General features: G+C 45.6%; 1 protein-coding gene across 6 annotated transcripts in view; it reads right to left on the bottom strand.

The window, feature by feature from the left end:
* The window catches only part of zgc:158766 (uncharacterized protein LOC100009641 homolog), a 220,462-nt gene that overhangs the window by 9,398 nt on the left and 187,876 nt on the right, over nt 1-23,188 (bottom strand). For 5 of the 6 annotated variants that reach the window (XM_038796774.1, XM_038796775.1, XM_038796779.1 and 2 more), the window contains 7 exons: nt 22,311-22,560; nt 18,845-18,934; nt 16,816-17,040; nt 6,500-6,670; nt 5,631-5,808; nt 3,060-3,176; nt 979-1,248 (listed from right to left, as the gene is read on the bottom strand). In XM_038796774.1, coding sequence (XP_038652702.1) covers nt 979-1,248; nt 3,060-3,176; nt 5,631-5,808; nt 6,500-6,670; nt 16,816-17,040; nt 18,845-18,934; nt 22,311-22,560 — 1,301 coding nt within the window. The remainder of the gene's footprint in view (nt 1-978; nt 1,249-3,059; nt 3,177-5,630; nt 5,809-6,499; nt 6,671-16,815; nt 17,041-18,844; nt 18,935-22,310; nt 22,561-23,188) is intronic. The other variant, XM_038796776.1, reaches the window with a different exon arrangement.

Consider the following 23,188-nt stretch of genomic DNA (forward strand, 5'->3'; position numbering starts at 1 on the left):
GCCCCTTATTTTGAATGACAGAACGGAATCAATGCTAACCAAAACGTGAGTTGGTAAGTGGAAGGTTAAAGAGTTGTAAAAATTGAATCCTGGCCCCCAACTTGCCCACTTGCGGTTTTAATTGGGTGGAGAGTGACTTAATTGGGGGAGGGGATGAGGACGATAGGCCAAGCAACGAAGCTGCTCCCAGGGGGCAGGTTAACAATTTAAACATTATAATGAGACTGATAGATGTCTTGATCCATAATTTCAAACTGAACTCTGGCCAACCCAATTTCCTGGGTGGTAAAGGAAGATTCAGTCTATTTGATCAAAGATCAAGCATACCTGCCTCAACAGCCACCTCACCCCCTCTTCTGTGATCGGATACTAATCTTCCTAATCCTTCTGATCTCCTCAAAACCTTCCCTCTAAGGCCATGAACCTCCTGGCGACTCTGGTCGCCAACCCCACCCCATCCTCCGATCTTTCAAACGTCCAAATTTTCACTTCCCAGGCCTTTGTTCTCTCATCTCTGCTGCCTGATCCTCAGGCCTCCAATCTCCCACCACCATCACCCCCCACCGTCCCCCAACACCTCTCAATCCCAATCCAGCCTACATCTCCTCAGTTTGGCTCCCACCTTCTTCCCGACTTCCATGCTCTTACCACAGACCCGGGTCCAAGTTTGCACCCACTTTATTCAAACCATTTCGGCAATACGGCATCCTAACCATACTTTTAACGCATCCAATTTGTTCCTCAGCTCATTGCAGACTTTCACAAGAGGGAGTTTTGCTATCTCTTGGAAACTGGTGAAATGTCAAACAAATTAACCCAACTCCATGGAAATAATGATAATGCCATACTTCCACTGGACGGGTCAAGCATAAACCTGTCAGAATAAATTAGACCATTTCCTAATCATGACATGTATCAGAATAAACATCGAGGGCATTTGATCAGGTTTCAGAGATTTAACCAATCATAATGACTTACTCATGGACGGTTGACTTCCGGTCTCTTGCTCCAGTTCATCTTCTTCAATGCAAGTCCCAATGTCATAGGACCATTGGTTGGATGGTGTCCAATGAGGATTCCCATGCGTCGGACTCGAGTACATGTGAAGGTTGAGAGTTCCCAGTATGGAAGAAGATGACTGACTGCTCGAAGATGAGGTACTGCTGTTGGAGATGGTGGAATGGGGCCTCTTAAAGGACGTGGAGTGCTCAAATGAGGACACGGCGATGGAGGCCCGCGTTCTCGATTCTAAAGAGAGATAAATGGAGAAACATTATTTCTCATTAAATGTTCAACCTATTTACGTCAGATGATGATCAACCGAATACAAAGGGACTGGACTGGTGGAAACTGTTCAAACTAAGACTTTGAAAATCCTCACTTATTTATGGGCCCAGGAGACATTCTCCTGGACCAACAAAGATTACTCAAACCTGCCGACAAATTCAAAGGCCACACAGGATGTTGGCATAAGCCCTGGAAACCCAAACCCCATCCCTGAGAGGTTATTTGACTGGGGTTTTTCAAATTGACGAAGAGATTTGCGGAGTGCACGAAAAAAGACCATTTCCTCTGGTTGGGAACTCTCTATCAAGGGGTCACTTATTTCAAACTGATGACTGAGGGGAGAGGTTGAAAGGCCTTCCTTTACATGGAGAATTGTTGGGGCTCCAGAGTGCTTTTTTCAATGGGAATGGTCGAGGCAGAGACTGTTGCATATTTTCAAGGCAAAATGGACAATTTGAAGCACGGGAAATAGCGGGCTATGAGGCGATTGGGGTAGTGAGCTTAGTTTTGGCTTGCTCCAGCAAAGGGCCAACAGAGTCATGGTGGGCCGGATGGCCTCCTTCTGTGTTGAATATGTCTGGTTCATGAAAGTTTTGTTCCTCAGGAACTTGGCAATTGAAACATCTCTTTTATTTTGGTCATCAGACTACGAGCTGATGTTTTTATTTTGTAGAGACCTGAGGTTGGATTCTCCCAAAATGGGGCCATGACCCCACGCCGGTGCAGAAACGCTGGTGCGGCACTCCCAAATTTCCTCAAAAAAATAACAGTCGATTCACTCACCTTCAGGGGGCCAGCAGGGACCCGGAGTGCTTCACACAGCTTTAGCGGTGGATACGGGCCCCCGCACTTCCGTTTTGTTTTTAGTCCGCGCATGCGCACGGCGGCAGCCTCCATCGGCGGCACCGAGCGCCATGGCGGACTCGGACCACAGAGGCTGCTGGAAAATGTAAGCCCACCCCCCCTGATCGGCCATGCATCCGACCGCACAAAAGCACTCTCTGTCCGCCCGTAAACCCCCCCCCCCCCCACCGGTGTCCGATCCCCTGACTGAGTCCGCAGCCGCCACGCGAGCATCCCGACCGGCAATACCGTGTTACTTCTATGCCATTGGGAACTCGTGTCTGTGTGGGTTACCTCGGGTGCTCCGGTTTCCTCCCATAAGTCCCAAAACATGTGCTTGCTAAGTGAACTGGACATTCTGAATTCTCCCTCTTTGTACCCGAAGAGGCGCCGGAGTGTGGCAACTCGGGGATTTTCACAGTAACTTCATTGCAGTGTTAATGTCAGCCTAACTGTGACACGAATAAAGATTATTATTATTATCAGTCTCACCAGCAATGGCTGCCCATGTATGCTTGTGCTCATTAAGCTGGGAGATGCTGGAAGGGACAGGACGAAGAACAAACTTGTTCCAACAGGTAATTGGCATCACTAGGATCGGACCAACACTCGTGGCCCACAGAACCCGTCGTGTTCCCAGACCCCAGCCAAACAAGGGACTCCCATTGAAACTCCGAATATGAAGCAGAAAACCTGCACTCTGCTGTTGGATCCATCAGAAGGGGGACGGGCAAAGTTTATGTATTAACAGATTGGAGCGGGATGATGCTCGGGGAAGTAAGACGAGGCACTCTTAGGACTCACGATTAAGAACTCTTCATCACATCCTCCTGGGTTGCTTTTTAAACACATTTATGCTGTGGAGCTCTCAAGTTAAAAATTAGTAACAATCTTGTTGGGCATCATCCTGTTCATGTTATCTGACTTACCCGTACCCTTCATGATGTAGTCAATCGCCCGGTCACTAATGGCAGCTTCACTGGGCTTGATGTCCATGAATGGCTTATTCCCTATTCCCATGGATACCATCTCCTGCATTCTCAGTTCTGCAAAGAGAGTTCATTGATCAGTCCCCATGGGCAAGAGATTATTAATCTGTTTATTCGTTTGGCAAGTACGTGCTGTCATAACATCAACCCTTCCTTAAAAAGTGGAAGATTGATCAATTATTTATTTCTGCGACGCTGATTATCCTGGAATTTGAACGCTTGCTTATGGTGGCCAACATTGTCGAGTGGGGGGGGGGGCTTGACGTGATATTTTGGGAGGAGGGGGGGAGGCTTGACGTGATTTTAGGGGGGGGGGGGCTAGTCGTGATATTTCCCTTACGTTTATTCCAAACCCCCAAGAGGCCAGAACAATTGGACAAGTGCTGGCATCTCTAGAGTACCTCACCCAAACGGCCATTCTTTGTGTGTGAGGCCGGGTTGGATATTGGGAAGGCTGTTCAGCTGCGGCGGCCTCACAGCCAAATCCATTGCTTACTTCAACAGATATGAATACAAACACTTTGCATTGGGGTAAGGGGTTCTTGGGGAATGAGGGGGGTAGAGATTGAGCTGATGGTGCTGGTCAGTGGATCAGTGGTAAGAATTCTGTTTTAACTCTATCTCCTCTCGTCCAGGGATTCAGATGTCAATTATTTAGTCCCCCAACTGCTGCACTCAGTGGATTCAGAGATTAAAGCGTGAAGTGTTCTGGACTGTGTGAACTCAGTACCACAACATGGGCCCATTTCGTCAATTGAGCAGGCAACAGGAGCAGAGAAGGTATTCTAGATGGTCTACGATCAGTTTTGCTGATTGTACTAATAATTTAGTTCTGTTTATGCCAATATGAAAGTTGGGATCCAATGATAATTATCGAATCGTGATGGTATTTGCTGTCATGCTGAACTAGGCAAACAGTTTTGGGACATCATCAAAGTAAATCATCTCACTCTGATTTCTGTGGCGAGATTGCGCAGAGATGTTCCGTTGGGTTCCACAAGCGAAATTCAGGCTTCCCACACCGCTACAGTGCATTATTTCCTTAGAAACCCTGCAGGAAGGCCTTTTCCTACATGCAACTACCTGTTAGGCAACGGGGTGCAGCCAATGCACTGCATGGGCTGGACTCTCCGTTTCTGCGGCTAAGTGCCGGCACCAACGGAGAATCCGTGGTGCGGCACGGATCCCGGCCGAGCGTGGCGGTGCTGGACACTGTCCGTAGCCGGCATGCCAGGATCCTGACTGCTTGGGCCACACGTGGTCGGGAACTTGGCTCATCGGGGTGGAGTATCGTGGATGGGCTGGCTGATGACGTGCCAACGGCATTGCGGCTGTGCGTGGCGCGTATCCTGATGACACCAATTTTGAGGGGGCGGAGCATCACCAACCTGCATCAAACCGACACCTACCGCGATGCCGGTGTTAGAAGCCATTTTCCGCCCAATCGCCAATCCTGATTTTGGGGTTGGGCTACGGAGAATCCCGCCCCATGTTTTTGACAATCGAGGCGGGGTGGGGGGGGGGGGGGGGGGGGGGGAGGTGCAGGCATTGACTTCCTGTCCACATCCTGTATGGAACGGAAGGATATGGGACCAGTGGCATGATGATAATAGTAATAATGCCCATCTCTCAGAATAACCACAGGCTGCTGTGGGCCTGCAGGGATCTAACGGACACCCACTGTTTCCCACTAGAAACCCACTGGGGGGAAGGAATAAACGAACTGTCATACATGAAAAGACAAACAGCCGTCTTGCTTGCCTTCTGTGAACCTGACAGTCGCATGACACAATAACAATGGAAAAGTTAACTAATCAGAGCGATCAACCGCTAGAAATTAGTCTTCAGCGGACTCAGATGCGAGGTAAAATGTCAGTGGTGGAAAGCTTTTGGAAACCTTAATTTCTAAGTCCCCTGTTCCTCCCAAACATGCTGCCCTGTTGTGTCACAAATTACTCATATACTGGATATGAATCCTTTTAATTTCCATTTGAATGCATCAATAATTAGGGCAGCATGGTAGCATGGTGGTTAGCATAAATGCTTCACAGCTCCAGGGTCCCAGGTTCGATTCCCGGCTTGGGTCACTGTCTGTGCGGAGTCTGCACGTCCTCCCCGTGTGTGTGGGTTTACTCCAGGTGCTCCGGTTTCCTCCCACAGTCCAAAGATGTGCGGGTTAGGTGGATTGGCCATGCTAAATTGCCCGTAGTGTCCTAAAAAGTAAGGTTAAGGGGGGGGTTGTTGGGTTACGGGTATAAGGTGGATACGTTGGTTTGAGTAGGGTGATCATGGCTCGGCACAACATCGAGGGCCAAAGGGCCTGTTCTGTGCTGTACTGTTCTATGTTCTAATAATAACTGCTTCCACCAACTCCTCATACATTTACTTGGTGAAGCTTGTGATGTCAATTACAACACTTAGCAGGAACCATCATGTAACGCTGGGTAACATTCTCTCAGGCCTTTTCAATTTATGACACGATTAAAAAGGGCTCAAGACTTAATAACATACCTCGGTTTCTCAGAGCTTGGCGCCACAGGATTTTTCCTATGACATTGGTCCAGGTTAATTTGACCTCAGAAGCACAGGCCTGAAAGATATAAGTGTCCTGAGATTTCCTCCTCCTGAACCAGATCTCGAAACGTAGTCCACTGTCCCCAACGTTCTCGGTCATTCCAATCTCTGCAGTCTGGAATCAATGAGGAGGAAAACTCTAATTTCTCCATGAGTTAAAGTAAGTTTTTATTTTGCTTAGAAAAGAAACTTATAGTCAGTAGACTCAGAATAAAATCTATGCTACTTTACATCATTCTGCACTCGTTGATCTACATCACAAGCCCAACAACAACTCGATATTAATGTTCACATCCTTGTATTCAAATCACTCCGTGACCTTGCTGCAACCCATCTCTGTAAATATGCTGAGCCCTATCACTCTCCACGGTCTCCTGCAGTTCTGGACCCTTGCACATTGCTGATCTCACCTTTCCTTAATTGCTGTGGGTGAGAGGGGGTGTCGTTAGCCATCTAAGTGCTAAACTCTAGAGTTCTCTCCCTTAATCGCTCTGGTCTTTCTCTATATCTTTAAGACATTCCTTATACCCTACCTCTTCAAAACCACCTTTTGATCACCTTCCCTAAGAATCCCTTATGAGACTCGGTTTCAGGTTTTGATTGATAACGCTCCTGTGAAGTGCTTTGGGACATTTTACTGCCCTTCTGAAGGGCTTTTAGAGATGGGCAATGAATGTTGGCCCAGCCTGCGGAGCATACTACCCTAGAATGAATTTTTAAAAATTAAGCATACTATATAAACTTAAAATGATTCTGTGGCTGTGTATGACCCTAACACTTCAAAAAATAAAGTGGGTTTCCATTACCTTGAATGACTGCTTGTAAATATAAATGTCATATCCTCCTTCAATTCTCTTTGTTTTGCTGAAGAGAATAAGGTCCTCAAACAGGAAGATGTGCCTTAGATACTTCTTGCGTCCACACCAAACAATGAATTCTTCCTGACACATAAGTTGTCCTTGCTCTTTGAGATTCACCTAGAGAGGAAGCAAACCAGGATTATCTTAACATAAATGCTGTCTTTCAGATGATAGGGTAAGCTGACACCCCAGCCCCCCTCTCAGGTGGATATAAACAATTCCAGGGTACTATTTACAAGTATTAGAGGGAAATTCTCCTAATGACATAGTCACTATTTATTCCTCCATTGACATCACCAAAACAGGTTATGCAATCATTGTATCAAGGTTTATGGAACCTTCCTGTGTATAAACTGGCAGCATGGTGGCACAGTGGTTAGCACTGCTGCCTCACAGCGCCAGGGACCCAGGTTCGATTCCAACCTTGGGTGACTGCCTGTGTGGAGTTTGTACGTCCTCCCCGTGTCCATGTGGGTCTTCTCACAGGCCAAAGATAGAATCCCTACAGTGTAGAAGGAGGCTTTTCGGCCCATCTGGTCTGTACCGACCTTCTGAAAGATCACCCAAGATAGTCCCAATCCCCTGCCCTATCCCTATCATGGACAATCCACTTAACCTGCACATTAGGTGGATAGGTCATGCTAAATTGCCTCTTAGAGTCCAACGGTTAGGTGGGGCCACGTGGATATGCAGGGAAGTGGGCCTAGGTATGGTGCTCTTTCGGAGGATCAGCACAGACTCTGGTCCGAATGGCTTCCTTCTGCACTGTGAGGATTCTGTGATTCCAAAATTTCCTACATTATACCACTTCAAAAATGGCTCAGTAGTTGTGAAGCGCTTTGAGACAGCCTAAGGTCTTTCTCTTTTTTACTGTTATGGGAGCGGCGTTTTCAGAACTCCAAAATGTATCATGGAGTTCAACCCTTTAATGTATTGTTGCTTTTGAAGCACACGGCTTGGTCTCCAATTATGGACACGTGGGTTTTTAAATACAAAACAATGTTTATTCCATGAATTCAACTTAACCTTTTTAAATAAACATTGGATCATTTAACACCCCTTACTTCAAAGATAACCCCGAAAATAATACAACACTAAATAATCCCTCAAAATGTTCCTTCAAACCTCCAAAAGACTTAACACCTTTAAACAGAAACACATCAGGTTAAAGACATTACTATTATGAGTTTAAATCACCCAAATGATTCAGAGATAGTCTTTCATGGCAGAGATCAAAGCAGATCCAGCTTACTGCAAAAGCACAGACACACCCAAGCTCTTTTTCTCAAAACTGAAACCAAAACACTGCAAAATGGCTGAGCTAAAAACCCAGCTCCACCCACACTCTGACATCACTTCAGTAATATGAGCTGCTTCATTTCTTAAAGGTACTCTCACATGACATTTACGTAACAAGTCATTGCACTTTAAAAGGTAATTGCTGGTACGAAGCATTTTGAAACATCTCAACATGAAAGATGCCATTAATATTTAATACTTTATTTATTACAGCAGGGTGCCTCAGGCATCACTGAACATGTTCTTAGAGGACTGCAAAATATTAAAACAAAGCCCGAATTGAAAAAACTTGGTGTGGCGTGATCCCTGCCCCCGCCCGAAAGCCGACGCCAGAGAATTCGGCAGCCGGCATCGGAGCGGTGGGTGAGGATTCACGCCGCCCCCCCCCCCCTCCCCCCCGCCGATTCTCCAACCCGGCAGGGGGTCAGAGAATCCCGACCTATGTGTCAAAACAGACAGCACGGCCAATGAATGAGGTAAAGGGCAACAGAAAACCAAAAGAGAAAGCACACATAAATGCAACAACAAAAAGCCCAGATCACAGCAAATGGAGGAGATACAAAGAACCAATGAAAGATGTCAAACCAAACATTAAAGGGAGTATGAAAGAAAACCTTGCAAATACCCAAAACTACACAAAACAAATTTATAATTGTGTTGGGAAATGGAGCGATGTCGGGAGTAGCGCAGGTCCTATGAACTAAAAATAGAGGACTCGGGAAATACACAGCAAGTTTGGCAGCATCCATTGGGAGAGAAACGGAGCTAATGTTTCAAGAAGAATATGACTCTTCTTCAGAACTTCAGGTCCAAATAGGGAGATTGAAGTAAGCAGGAGAACTGCAAGGAATAAAATAATGCTACTAAAGGGTGACAGATCCCCAAGATCAGTCAGTTTGCATCCTCGGCTTGTAAAGGATTCAGATGAGAACATTGCAGGTTCTCACATTTTCACAGCTCTCTTAATTGAACAATTTTCCCTTTAGCTTGGAAAATGTCATGTGTCATTTTGCTATTCATGCACTGTGATAGAGGGAAACTCGGGAATTCTAGATCAGCTCACCTTACATCTGTTCTCAGGAAATTCGTAAGATTTATTGTTCTAGATCGTGCTAGGCCAGGATTTTAGCAAGGAAGAGCTGCAGGTGTGTCAAGTTATCTACTTCAAAACTAGTTTATTTACACTATTTACAGGATGTAGCATTTACATCATCTTTGATTTTGAACTATTTACATTACTGCCTGAAACAAATGCAAAATATGAACAAAATAAATGGCAGCCATTTCTGCCTCATTCCTCAGGGCAATGCCTTGACCAATCAGGGTCAAGTTATTTGGTTTATAAATTTCAAACAATACCTGGCGGTTAACTGTCAGTCGCAATCAACTGGTGCATTTTCCGTGCCAACACCTTCATAAATTAAGAGTCCACTTGCCAACAAATCAGCACTCTCTTCTCATACAGTATAAATTGATGTCTTCTCATTATACTGGTATTCTTGCGGTTTGTCCAAGATGAAACAGGTCTTTCTTTTCAGCAATACTCAAGTTCTGACCTGCCAAACGATTCACCTCCATGGAATTGAGGAGTGTTATGAGGGTCTTGTGCTCTGTTTCCACCTGGAAGTGCATCCCCATCAGATATTCAGAAGAGTGCTCGACAGCTCCTGTAACCACCATTAGCTCTTTTTCAATACTGACAGAGCTTTGTTCAGTTTTTGTGAGAGCTCTCAAAGCAAAATAGGCAATTTCCTCTTATCATTCTTTTGCCATTGGACGAGGACAGCGGCGAGGCCTACAGAGGAAGCGATTGTCATAGGCACATGTAGCGTGCCAAGACATCCAAGGAGACGAGATGGTCTTTAATGGATTGAAAGGCTTTAATTTGTTTCACGCCCAAGAACCAATCATGGCCCTTCCACAGGCAATTTCTCAAGAGTACCGTAAGTGTGGCCAAGATCGGGATAAACTTTCCCAGCTTGTTTACCACCCCAGGAAATATCGAGGGTACACATTGTTTGGACGAGCTCGGTAAAGGCCTTTGTTTTCTGTGGATCGACCCTCATGTTATGCCTTTGGATGATGTGTCCTAGGACTTCTGTGTTTCTTGTGGAGAATTCACACTTACTGTTCAGTGTGGGACCTGCTTCATGGAGTGGCTATGATCTGTTGTGGAACCATGTATGAGGATGTCTTCCACATGGCAGGTAAAACCTTGTTTGCCCTCGAGGATTATTGAAAGTTAGTTTGAAATATCTCAGGGGCTGACGATAAAGCCAAAAGGGAGGCAGATAAAGCAAAAATGATTAAAGGGCATGATAAAATTCATCAGGAGCCTGGATTCCTTATCGAAGTGTATTTGCCAGAACTCACTGTTCGCATTGAACTCCATAAAAAGGAATCCATTGGAAAGATTGGCCAAACTGTCATCCACCAACACCATCGGGTAGACTTCCCCCTGCATTAAGCTGCATCAAATTTATACAAGGACTTTAGGCTTGGAACTGGTGGCTAGACCAGAGCACCAGTGGGTTAGTTGTGTGACCGGGGAAATAATGTCCCTGTGTAACATGTGGTCAAGTTCCTCCTTAACCTTCGGTAATGGGGGATGCGGTACCCACCGAGGGGTGAACAGAAAAACTAGTGGGGCGTCTTGGAGCAATGAAACATGATACTCAGTCGCCAATCTTTGAAAACGTTGTGGAAGTTCTTGGCGGAAGGTGACACTGACATCAAATGGAAGATCTCAAAAGCCTTTTGCATGTTGCCTAATTGCACAAATGCATTCCTGCTAAGGAGGGAAATAGTATGCTTGTGGGCAGCAGAATAGGATTTCCATGATCTGTCAGCCCATGTGGCACAATGTAATGGTGATTTGGCCCTTAACCTGGAGGTTTTATTGTCTGGGCTCCTTTCATACTGGGAGGTTGAAGGGGAAATGTGTGGTACCATGCAAGGTGATACAGGTGCCCCTGTGCCTGTGTCAAGTTTGATGTGTGTTGGAAACCCCCTGCCCCCAAAATTGATAGAAAAGACGTCCTGGGAATACTGGCGAGCTTCACGCAGGAAGTGTGAGATAGGTGCGAATTTCTGGTAGTGTTGTCATTTATTTGCCTGTTTGTTGAAGGCTCTAACCAGGCAGAAACTTTGAAAATGTCCCGTATTGCCGCATCGGAAGCACTCAGCGTCCCCTGCTGGGCAATCTTGCCATGTGTGCTGTTGTCTCACGCCGCAATGCAGGCATTTCAAAATGGCAGCGGAGCTGTTTCCTGCCTTTTGTACCATTCTGGCATGCTTTCCCACGAGCGGAATTACTGAGTTTGACTCCTCAAAAGAGAGGAAAGAACCAACCTGGATTGCCTCAGCAAATTTCGCACAGCACATCTTCCAGCGGCAATCTCCGTTTAAGTCTTTGAGGCATGAAAACAGTCGCGGTGGGACGGTGGCTGTTCTTGCAGTGCCACCACCACTACAAGTCTATCACAGGGCTACTCAATGAGGCATCTTGCCAAAGCAGGGCCGTAGTTGTCTTGAAGCATGGGTGTTCGCCTTGTGGCACCAAAATTAGACTAAATTGGTAACCCCACCGCTGCTACCATGTTGCAGAGCATGCTAGGCCAAGATTCTAGCAAGAAAGAGTCGCAGGCGTGTCAGGTTATCGACTTAAAAACGAGTTTATTTACAATATGTACATAATGAGTTACAAGGAACATCACCCCTCTGGGCTGCCCACCTTCTCCCGAAGTTACCTCGTACACGGCTGCCTGGCCCTAGTGTCACTTCATCGTGTGCTCCACAGATTAGTATATCCATACTCTTAACCCTTTGTAAAGACAGGGTGACTGAACGCCTTGAAAAAGTATAACTTGATCAGAGAAAGTAAGTTGGATGCCTGGTGAATCTGATTTTTTTTTTGCAAGAGATGACTAAAGGAGTGGACAGGGGAATATCTATGGATGTTATTTATAAGAACTTCCAGTAGGTGTTCAATAAAGCCATTCATAAATACATTTGGCTCAAGTGACAAATCTTGGAATTGAAGACAAATTATTATTTTTAAAAATAAATTTAGAGTACCCAATTCATTTTTTACAATTAAGGGGCAATTTAGCGTGGCTAATCTACCTACCCTGCACATCTTTGGGTTGTGGGGGCGAAATCCACGCAAACACGGGGAGAATGTGCAAACACCACACGGACAGTGACCCAGAGCCGGGATCGAACCTGGGTGCCGTGAGGCAGCAGGGCTAATCCACCGCGCCACAGCGCTGCCCTTGGAATTGAAGACAAATTATGACCTGGTTAGAAATCTGGCATAGCAAGAGAAAAAAAGAGAGTTGGGATAATAAACAGAAGCTCTAATTGGCAGGACTTGGTGGTGTCCCAGAAGGTTCTGTGCTGGGGCCTCAACTATTCGCCATATATATTAATGACTTAGATGATGGGATAGGAAGTTACAAGGTTAAGGGGTAATTTGATCAAAAGGTGTCAAGATATTAAGGGGATCAGATGGGATAGATAAAGAGAAACTATTTCTGCTGCCTGCAGTATCACGGACAGAGGGGGCATAGCTTAAAGATTGGCCGTTTAGGAGTTCAATTAGAGAAGACTGCCAGATGCAAATGATTGTAGAGGTTTTGAACTCTCCTGTGCAAACAGCAATTGATGCTTGATCAATCAATAATTTAAAATTTGGGATCAATAGATTTTAATTCACCAAAGATGTGACGGGTATAAGATAAAGGCAGCAATATGCTGTCAGATGGTAGATCAGCCAAGATCTGATTAAATAGCAGAGTTGGCTTGAGGGCTCAATGACTTACTCCTGTTCCCACGTTCCTTTAACAGTGATCCCACGCCGATCTCACTGTCCGTGTGGAGTTTGCACATCCTCCCCTTGTCGCGGGAGGCCTCACCTCCACCACCCAAAGATGTGCAGGGTAGGCGGATTAGATCACGTGAAAATTGCCCCTTAACTATTGGAAAAAGAGGGCCGCGCGGTTGTGCAGTGAGTTATCCAGGTTCGATCCTGCCTCTGGGTCACTGTCCGTGTGGAGTCTGCACATTCTCCCTGTGTTTGTGTGGGTTTAGCCCTCACAACCCAAAAACGTGCAAGCTAGGTGGATTGGCCACGCTATTTTGCCCTTTAATTGGAAAAAAAAATGAATTGGGTATTCTAAATTTAAAAAAAAATAAAATAAAATAAAACTATTGGAAAAATTAATATAACAGTGATCCCAGCACTGACCCTTGTGGAATACCACTTTCTATCATCCTACTATGTGGATAACAACCTCTGCCCATGTTCTCCATATTCAACAGAAAATACTCGACAATCTTAGCAGGTCTGACAGCACCTGTGGAGAGAGAAGGGAGCTAACGTTTCGAGTCTGGATGACTCTTTGTCAAATCCAGACTTGCTGAGGATGTTCAGTATTTTCTGATTCAGATTCCAGCATCCGTAGTAACTTTCTTTTTTATAATAATAATAATCTTTATTATTGTCACAAGTAGGCTTACATTAACACTGCAAATGAGATTACTGTGAAACGCCCCTCGTCACCACATTCCGGCACCTGTTCGGGTACACTGAGGCAGAATTTAGAATGTCTAAATTACCTAACAGCACATCTTTCGGGACTTGTGGGAGGAAACCGGAGCACCCAGAGGAAACCCACGCAAACACGGGGAGACCGTGTAGACTCTGCACAGACAGTGATCCAAGCCGGGAGTCAAACCTGGGACTCTGGCATTGTGAAGCGACAGTGCTAACCACCGTTCTACCGTGCCGCCCATATTCTCCCCATTCAATTTTATATTTAGCCAGTTTGCTATCCATTCAGCTATTTACATGCAATTTGGCATTAGCTCACTGTGTGCATTCTGTTGTGGATGGGCAGAGAGATGTGGGATAACTCTGTCCAGCTACCCGATCCACCCTTTCATCACCTCTTGCACGACTTCAACAGGATGCATTTTTGAGAATATAGAACATAGAGCATCGAACAGTACAGCACAGTGCAGGCCCTTCGGCCCATGATGTTGTGCCTACCATTTATGCTAATCTAACATCAACCTAACCTAACCCCCTTCAATTTACTGCTGTCCATCTGCCTGTCCAAGAGTCGTTTAAATGTCCCTAATGACTCTGACTCCACCACCTCTGCTGCACTGCATTCCATGCACCCACCACTCTCTGTATAAAGAACCTATCATGATATGCAAACATGCAACCAATGAACACTCAGAATAGGACACAACCAATGGGCAGTCAGGACACTCAGAGGTGGCATCACCACAAGGGGGCATGGCATAAATACTATAAAAGGGATGAGGCACTCACACCCTGCCTCTTTCCACAGACAGACATCTAGAGAGTTAGACAGGGTTGATCAGCAGCATCACACCCCGGCATGTGGCTGAGAGCAAGCTGGTACAGTTAGACTGAGTTACTACAGTTAGATTAGCAGAGAGTCAAACTCATTTGAGAACTGTGCTAATAGTTCAATAAACACGTTGAACTCATTTCAGAGCCTGGAGCATCCTTTAGTTAAGACTACATCAAGTAGCAGCCTGTGTTATCCGAACAGAACCTACCTCTGACATCTCCCCTATACCTTCCTCCAATCACCTTGAAATTATGTCCCCCTCATGGCAGCCATTTCTGCCCTGGAGAAAAGTCTCTGGCTATTCACTCTATCCATGCCTCTCATCACTTTGTACACCTATATCATGTCACCTCTGTTCCTTCTTCACTCCAGTGAGAAAAGTCCTTGCTCCCTCAATCTTTCTTCATAAGACATGCCCTCCATTCCAGGTAGCATCCTGGTAAATCTCCTCTACATCCTCTCCAAAGCAGCCACATCCTTCCTATAATGAGGCAACCAGAACAGGACACAATATTCCAAGTGTGGTCTAACCAGGGTTTTGTAAAGCTGCAGCAAAAACTCGCGGCTCTTAAACTCAATCCCCCTGTCAATGAAATCCACCACACCATACACCTTCTTAACAACCCTATCAACCTGGTGCCAACTTTGAGGGATCTATGTACGTGGACCCCAAGATCCCTCTGTTCCTCCACACTTCCAAGAATCCTGCCTTTAACCCCGTATTCAGCATTCAAATTTGACCTTTCAAAATGAATCACTTCACATTTTTATAGGTTGAACTCCATTTGCCACTTCTCAGCCCAGCTCTGCATCCTATCAATGTCCTGTTGTAACCTGCAACAGCCCTCGACACTATCTACAACTCCACCAACCTTCATGGCATCGGCCAACTTACGGACCCATCCTTCCACTTCCTCATCCAAGTCATTTATAAAAACCACAAAGAGCAGAGGTCCCAGAACAGATCCCTGCGGGTCAACACTGGTCACTGGCCTCAAGGCGGAATACTTTCCATCCACTACCTCTCGCTGTCTTCTTTCGGCCAGCCAATTCTGTATCCATATAGCCAAATTTCCCTGTATCCCATGCCCCCTAACTTTCTGAATGAGCCTACCATGGGGAACCTTATCAAATGCCTTACTAAAATCCATATACACCACATCCACTGCCCGCCCTTCATCGATGTGTCTTGTCACATCCCCAAAGAATTCAATGAGGATTGTGAAGCATGACCTGCCCCTCACAAAGCCATGCTGACTATCTTTTATCAAACTTTGTTTTTCTAAATAATCATAAATCTTATCTCTCAGAATCCTTTCCAATATTTTGCTCACCACAGGCGCAAGACTGACTGGGCTGTAATTCCCAGGGATTTCCCTATTCCCTTTCTTGAACAGGGGAACACCATTCGCCTCCCTCCAATCATCCGGTACTACTCCAGAAGGAGTGCTTTAACCCCTTCAGTACTTTGACTTTATAGAACAAACATTAAACTGGCTTTCTTTTCTAAGATTAAATCCAAATAAAGGATAAACGTTTATTTCTCACAATACATTCCAAACGTAATTGCAACAACACTCACTCCTCACACATACTAGCTATACACACACACACACACAAGAACAGCTGATTTCTGAAGAAATTTAGCTTTGAACATTTTGACATTCACAGGGAATGATCTTAAACTAATGCAATTACCGTCTCAGTCTCATTGTAACATTTTCTTCAAAATGGAATTCAATAGACAAACTGGGTGGAAGAGAATTTGCCTCATTTTCTAGCAGATCAGAATGGCTCTATACTGTAAACCAAGAGTTGAATTTAATTTATTTGAAAGCCACGGTTTGTTCCAGGGGAACAGTATAATCAGAGTATTAGAATTGCCTTGACCTGCAAGTGGTTGCATAGTCCCGTATAAAATGGCTAATGTAAAATTCCTGTTCTTTTTGACTCCAAACATTCAGGGAATGTGTCAGACTGGTAATTGGATTCTACCTGGGAGATGAATAGAGTCCAGGCCAAGGAATCAGTGTAAATCCCAGGACATTGCACTTAGTAGCTTAAACTTGAATTTTAGAGCCATATTCATGTTGCTATGATCCGTAGCAACAGCAATAAAAAAAGTGGGGATGTACTTACAATTTTATTGCAAGTTTCACAACTTCAAATAATACCATGGTGCTTTTTGGAGTCTAATCTCTGTTGCAATGTACAGAAAGGCAGCAACCAATTTGTACAAGGCAAGCTCCGCACGTAATTGGCGATGAGCTGCATGAACAGGTAATCTGTTTTGGTAAGGTTAATGATGGACAAATGGAACAGAATGGAAGGAGGAATATACGTATGGGGGCAACTCACTTGCCTGATGTCAACCTATAGAATGGCATAGACAAAAGCCCAAGATTAAGATATTTAACTACCCTCTCTACCAGCATTGATGCAGAGCATGGAAAGATATCAGATTAGAGAGGATGCCTTCCTGCAAAAGTACCATCAAGATTCTTATGGCGGCCTTGAAATGCCGAGCTCTTATTTCCAACTATTTTGCTTACGATAACCTTTGAGTTCCCTTACATCACATCCTCGAATGGCATCCATTGCTAGCAAGTCGTTTCCATGACGCAACTGAAACTTGACCATTTCCTCAGCCCCTTGAAGATCAGAGAGCTCCTGCTCCTGTGTTTTGCTGCACTGCTTGATCATATCCTTCAGCAGCAATGCATACTTGCTCATCCTCTGGATGGGTTTCAGCAGGTAGGAGGCCAGGTCCATCTTATCACCAAGTGCCACCTGCTTAATCTGCAGAAACATGTAATATGGAGCCAGTCAGTAGGAAGACAGACGCAGTCAGTAAGGACACAGGGCAAGGGGCTGGCCACTCAGCCTCTCGAGGCTGTTCCCCCATTCAATTAGAACAACTCTGATCTGTTGCTCAACCACATTCACTCATGACTAGTTCATGTTGAAGAATTACATTGAACTTACAGCATAGCAACGGACCCAATTGATCTATAATGGTGTTTGCATTCCACTCAACGTGCCCTTCAACACTCTTCATCCAACCCTGCCTCAGTAAGTCAGTGCTTTTTGCCTCAACTTCTTCACATGGTAACAAAGTTTCACATCAAAGTCATAGAACCACAGAATTCCTACAGTGCAGAAGGAGGCCACTCGGGCCATCAAGTCTTCTCTGACCCTCCAAAAGAGCACCCTACTTAGACCCAATCCCTTGCCCTACCCCCATAACCCCACCTAATCTTTGGACATTAATGGGCAAATTTAGCATGGCCAATCCACCTAACCTGCACATCTTTGGACTGTGGGAGGAAACCAGAGCACCCGGAGCAAACCCATGCAGACAAGGGGAGAATGTGCAGACAGTCACCGAGGTCGGAATCGAACCCAGATGCCTGGCGCTGTGGGACAGCAGTGCGAACCACTGTCTAGGTGAAGAAGCTTCTCTTGAATTTATTACTAGGTTTATTATTGGTCATCATACATTGATGACCGGGAGTTTTGGATTCCCCACAATCTACATATTCCTGAACATTCTTCCCCAAGAAAAATCAATTGATCTCTGTTTTGAAATTTTTAATTGACACCAGTATCCACAGCCATGGACCTCTCTTCCTGTATGCTGCGTGGTCTTCAGTGCCACCCGAGATTGCGACCATCCCTGAGTGGGCATCCCTGAGGCAAGGGTTTTTGGAGGATAGTAAGGAAGCCCATCCTTCGGAACTGATTGACCAGCCTGCTGAAAGGATTGGGTGACTGGCCTCTCCCTATTAGGTTTTTAAAGCTCCAAATAAGAACACGTAGAAAGAACATGCATTTCTATAATGCCCTTCACAACTTCAGGACATGCTATACGCATTCCAGCCAAAGAAAGATTTTGTAACTTATTCCCTGATTTTGGAAATCAAGCCAATTTGCACACAGGAATATCCCACAAGCTGAAAGTCAGATACTGATCACAGGACCACTCCTCTGTGAGTGTTTGCCATTGCCCAGTTGGCAGCCATTTTGCCCCGAATCACAAGATGCTGGGTTCAAGTCCCACTCCAGGACTTGAGCACAAGAATCAAGGCTGATACTCCAATGCAGTATCTGGTCATCGCCACATTGCAATTTTGTGACAATTTGGTGAAAACAAATTAGCAGCTGCATCTCCTACATTACCACTTCAGAAGTCCTTCAGTGTCTCTAGAGCACTTGGAGATGTCCGGTGGTCATGGGAAGCCTTATATAAATGCAAATCATTCATTCTCTCTCTGAAATATTCAATGGGATCTTTTTTGTTCCCCTCAGGGGTTAGAGGGGCCTCAGTTTAATAACTCACCAGAAAGGCGCAACTCCAGTAGTTCAGCAACCCCCCGCCCTCCCCCCATACTGCAGTGGAGTGCCAGTCCGGAATATGTGCTCAAGTAGTTGTAGTTGCGACTTGAACCCGCAACTTTCCGAATTAAAACTGAAAGTGCCACGACTGAGAAAAGGCTGACATCTTATTCTCAAAATTTTTAATCGGTCCTACATCCCTCGGCAATTTTTTGCCGCACGGATTAAAATTGAATTTGGTTCCTTTCAGAACCTGCGTGCCACTTACTTTGAAGAAAATGTTTCCATGACTCGCGAGCAGCGCATCAGATTGAGGTTTGTTCTTGCTGTACAGTGCATACATCCCAAATTGCTCTTCCTAGATGAACAAAGTAAACAAATTAACATTGTAAACGCTGGTGTAAACAGATACTGCAGCATGGCTCCAAATGTATTAAACAACCACATTCTCAGACTCAGAACCTGCTCATTAAACTCATCTACAACGGAATTTTCTCATCTCAATGTAGTTTCTAAACTATTAAATGCAGCTTTCAGGCACTGAAAACTCCCTTGTTAAGTGAGGAAGGAGGTTCTTTGATTTGAACAACAGCTCTTTAATTTTCTCAATTTGACCTGAAGACAGAGTTAATGATCACTCAGATGTATTTTACACCCACGTGTTTGCAACTTTTAGCTCTCATGGAGGTGCTGGAGTCACTGAGCTGACTTCAAATAAAATATAAAGTCGCCATCGCCCCAGATGACCATCGGCTGCTTTCCCATTTGAGGGGGACAGCTGACTGGCGGTGGTTTAACCTGACGATCACCACACCTCAGATGAGGGGCAAGGTTGAGAAGGCTTAATGAATAATCTCAGCCGGAAAGGGAATTGAACCCACACTGTTGGCCTTACTCTGCATCACAAACCAGCTGTCCAGCCAACTGAGCTAAAAAGGACCCTGTGGTACTTAGACAATTTTTAACAATCCAAGGCTAACCTTGCTTTTAATTTCCTTGACACTGAGGAATGATCAGAAGGTTTTCCGGCAATCGGGAGGCACTAAGACAGCAAACAAATCAAAATTGAAAGTGTTTGCACCGGAGTTGCAATAATCCTCAGCTGTAGCATCAGGAGGACATGACAGCATGGAGACAATGTGATTTTCTGGTTTCCTGCCGAGTGGCTAGGGTAGACAGAGATCAGGGGTGGCCAGGTGGGGAGCAGTAAACTAGCCTAGTGCTGTTCTCCATCAGGTCCCAGCAGGAGTTTGAATATGGACCCCGCATCATATGTTCAACTCTCTGGTACCTGAGCTGGAGGCATTCTGAATCCTCAGAGAGCACGGTACACTTGTTCAATCGTATCATAGAATCCTTACAGTGCAGAAGGAGGCCATTTTACCCATTGAGTCTGCACTGACCCAAGGGCAGCACGGTGGCGCAGTGGGTTAGCCCTGCTGCCTCACGGCGCCGAGGTTCCAGGTTCGATCCCGGCTCTGGGTCACTGTCCGTGTGGAGTTTGCACATTCTCCCCATGTTTGTGTGGGTTTCGCCCCCACAACCCAAAGATGTGCAGGGTAGGTGGATTGGCCACGCTAAATTATCCCTTAATTGGGTACTCTAAATTGAAAATAAAAAGTCTGCACTGACCCTCAGAAAGAGCACCCAACCTATACCAGTAACCCCACCTAACCTGCACATCCCTAGACACCAATGGGCAATTTAGCGTGGCCAATCCAGCTTACCTACATATTTTGTAGCAGCAGTGCTAACCACCGTGCCACCCAGAGTCAGACAGCATGATGAACACACAAGGAGGATGCAGCAGTCATGGCCTGCATGAGGTAGTGTGTGCCACATTTATATCTTGCTGCTTTTCTACGATGCTCTTCCCATTACTGGGTTGGCTGTTGGCTCATGTGAACTCCCAATGGAGCTTCTTATTGATGGCTCTGCTGTTGGGAAGCCTGAAACACATTGCAGGCAACAGACAGAATTGTGTGTTAATACTGCTGAATGAAACACTGTGACGTGTTCTCAAAGGATCTAAGTTGCCATGGTCCCAGATAACAATTGGCTGCTTTCCCCTTTGAGAGGGAGAGCTGACTGGTGACGATTTAACCTGAGGCTCACCACACCTCAGACGAAAGGCAAGGTTGAGAAGGGGGGGCCTTCATGAATAACCTCAGCCAGTATGGGAATTGAACCTGCAGCAAGGACCGGCTGTCTAGCCAAGTGAGCTGAACCAGCCCGCTTTTCAAAGGATATAGGACGAGTAAAGTAATGGGTCTCATTGCAGCAGTTTAGTTTGGCAGTTGTGAGAAGGGGGCTAAAAGATCCAATTTCGTGAGGTTTTGTCCCACAATGCAAGAGTGTCTGAAATATGACCAATGACATTTTGACTTAGATAACCATCAGGCATCACTTGTGAGGACCTTAAGGTGGGCAGCACGGTAGCATAGTGATTAGCACTGTTGCTTCACAGCTCCAGGGTCCCAGTTTTGATTCCTGGCTTGGGTCACTGTTTGTGCAGAGTCTGCACATTCTCTCCACGTCTGCGTGGGTTTCCTCCAGGTGCTCCAGTTTCCTCCCACAAGTCCCGAAAGGTGGGCTGCGAGGTAATTCGGACATTCTGAATTCTCCCTCAGACGCTGGAATGTGGCGACTAGTGGCTTTTCACAGTAACTTCAGTGCAGTGTTAATGTAAGCCTACTTGTGACAATAAAGATTACTAAAAACTAAAACTAAACAGACGTTAAAATATTAAGGACATGTTAATGATAATCCAAATCTCACTATGAAAAGTTTTGCATCATCTTTTGGTGCCTTTTAACGGATAGCTACACGTCCACCTCACATGAGTTTTACAGCTATAGGTGATTGCATTGATACTTCCAAGTCCCAGAGTTTACAATCTTCACACTAACTCATTTGCAGCTTCTGAAAATCGCATCACGCTCTTCCTGGTTCCAACGAAATCACACCAAAAATCAGTGAAAATCGTGCACATTGGCCTTTTCTGACCACGATGGTGTCTCCCGCCAGGTTACACAGGCAGCATTGATGCTCTCTGTGGCCCTCCGCAATGTGAAGTAAAAACGGGGTCGCGTTACCAACAACTGAATCAGGCAGCATTTCACATTTGAACTTGGTCCCACCTGCCTATGGCGGGTTGCCTCCAGGCTGTGGGAATCCTGACAGTTAACATGGCGGGACCGGGGGTGGGATTGGGATTCCCCCCCCCCTCCCACCACCAGTGTATTTCACCAAAGCGGAGGTGGCATGCCAACGGGGTTTCCGATTGTTCGTACCCTCCGCTGCCGGGGAACCCACGGTGGAGCCGCCATTGGCGGGACTGGAAGTTCCGATGGGAATGGTCAGAAAATCCCACCCCCAGGGCTTTGCAAGCACAATAACCGCTGCCCAGCCACCATTTTAATCCTCTCGGCTGCACTGTTTCCAACAGATAGGCTGCGCAAAATTTGGACTTTGTGTTTCATTTCCTGTAAAACGGATGGCAGTCCCCATGATTCGGCTCATATTGTGTTGCACCTGATGATGCTCAAAGCAGTATAAGAGATTGAAGACAGGGGCCAATCCCAGGACTTTGGGACATATCTTAAATGTCCCCAAGACATTTGATGTTGCACTCAGTAACTCTTGCCAATTATTTCTCTACGTGTGTTTCTTATTTCCATTTAACTGTAAACAAATACATCTGTTATCACGGTTGGAATGGCAAAAGGACTTACATGTTTGATGAAGCAGTGACTGACTTGTAGTGGACTGTTGGTGCAGTGTTCGAGTTCCTTCAGAAAATACTGAGAGTGAAACTCGTAGAGCTTTTCCAGATTCCCAAATATGATATTGCGCTTTCCCCGCAGATCCTGAGGCAGGTCCAGTCTCTCCATCTCTGGAAAGTAGTGGTCTATGATGTATCCAAGAGATTTGACATACTCCCTCTCTGTGCTGATCATTTCATCCCTTATATGCTGCAGCTTACTGTGGGGTAAGAAAGGACACTCAGCTTGAATATGTCTTAGCAGCGGGAATAAAAACACAAATGATCTTGGGCTCATCTAGGCATTTTCTCCTGGGAGTTGGTAGATCAAGCTTGTTTAATCTTTGAAAGAAGAATGAGGGTACAGGCCGCATAAAATGAGTCCCCAATTAGGCTGCGTCCCTTTAGTTCTTTTTAAATTTTGTGGAATTAAGAACAAAGAACAAATAAAATTACAGCGCAAGAACAGGCCCTTTGGCCCTCCAAGCCTGCACCGACCATGCTGCCCGTCTAAACTAAAACCCCCTATCCTTTCGGGGACCATATCCCCCTATTCCCATCCTATTCATGTATTTGTCAAGATGCCCCTTAAAAGTCACTATCGGGGGCGACATGTGGTGCAATGGTTAGCACTGGTACAGCGGCGCTGAGGACCCAGGTTTGAATTCCGGCCCTGGGTCACCGGGCGTGTGAAGTTTGCACATTCTCCCCATGTCTGCGTGTGTTTCGCCCCCACAACCCAAAGATGTGCAGGTTGGGTGGAATAGTCACGCCACATTAATTGAGAAAAAAATAATTGGATACTCTAAATTTATTTTTAAAAAGTCACTATCGTCTCTGCTTCCATGA

The sequence above is a fragment of the Scyliorhinus canicula genome, chromosome 5 (assembly GCF_902713615.1).
Source record: "Scyliorhinus canicula chromosome 5, sScyCan1.1, whole genome shotgun sequence".
NCBI classification, from domain to species: domain Eukaryota; kingdom Metazoa; phylum Chordata; class Chondrichthyes; order Carcharhiniformes; family Scyliorhinidae; genus Scyliorhinus; species Scyliorhinus canicula.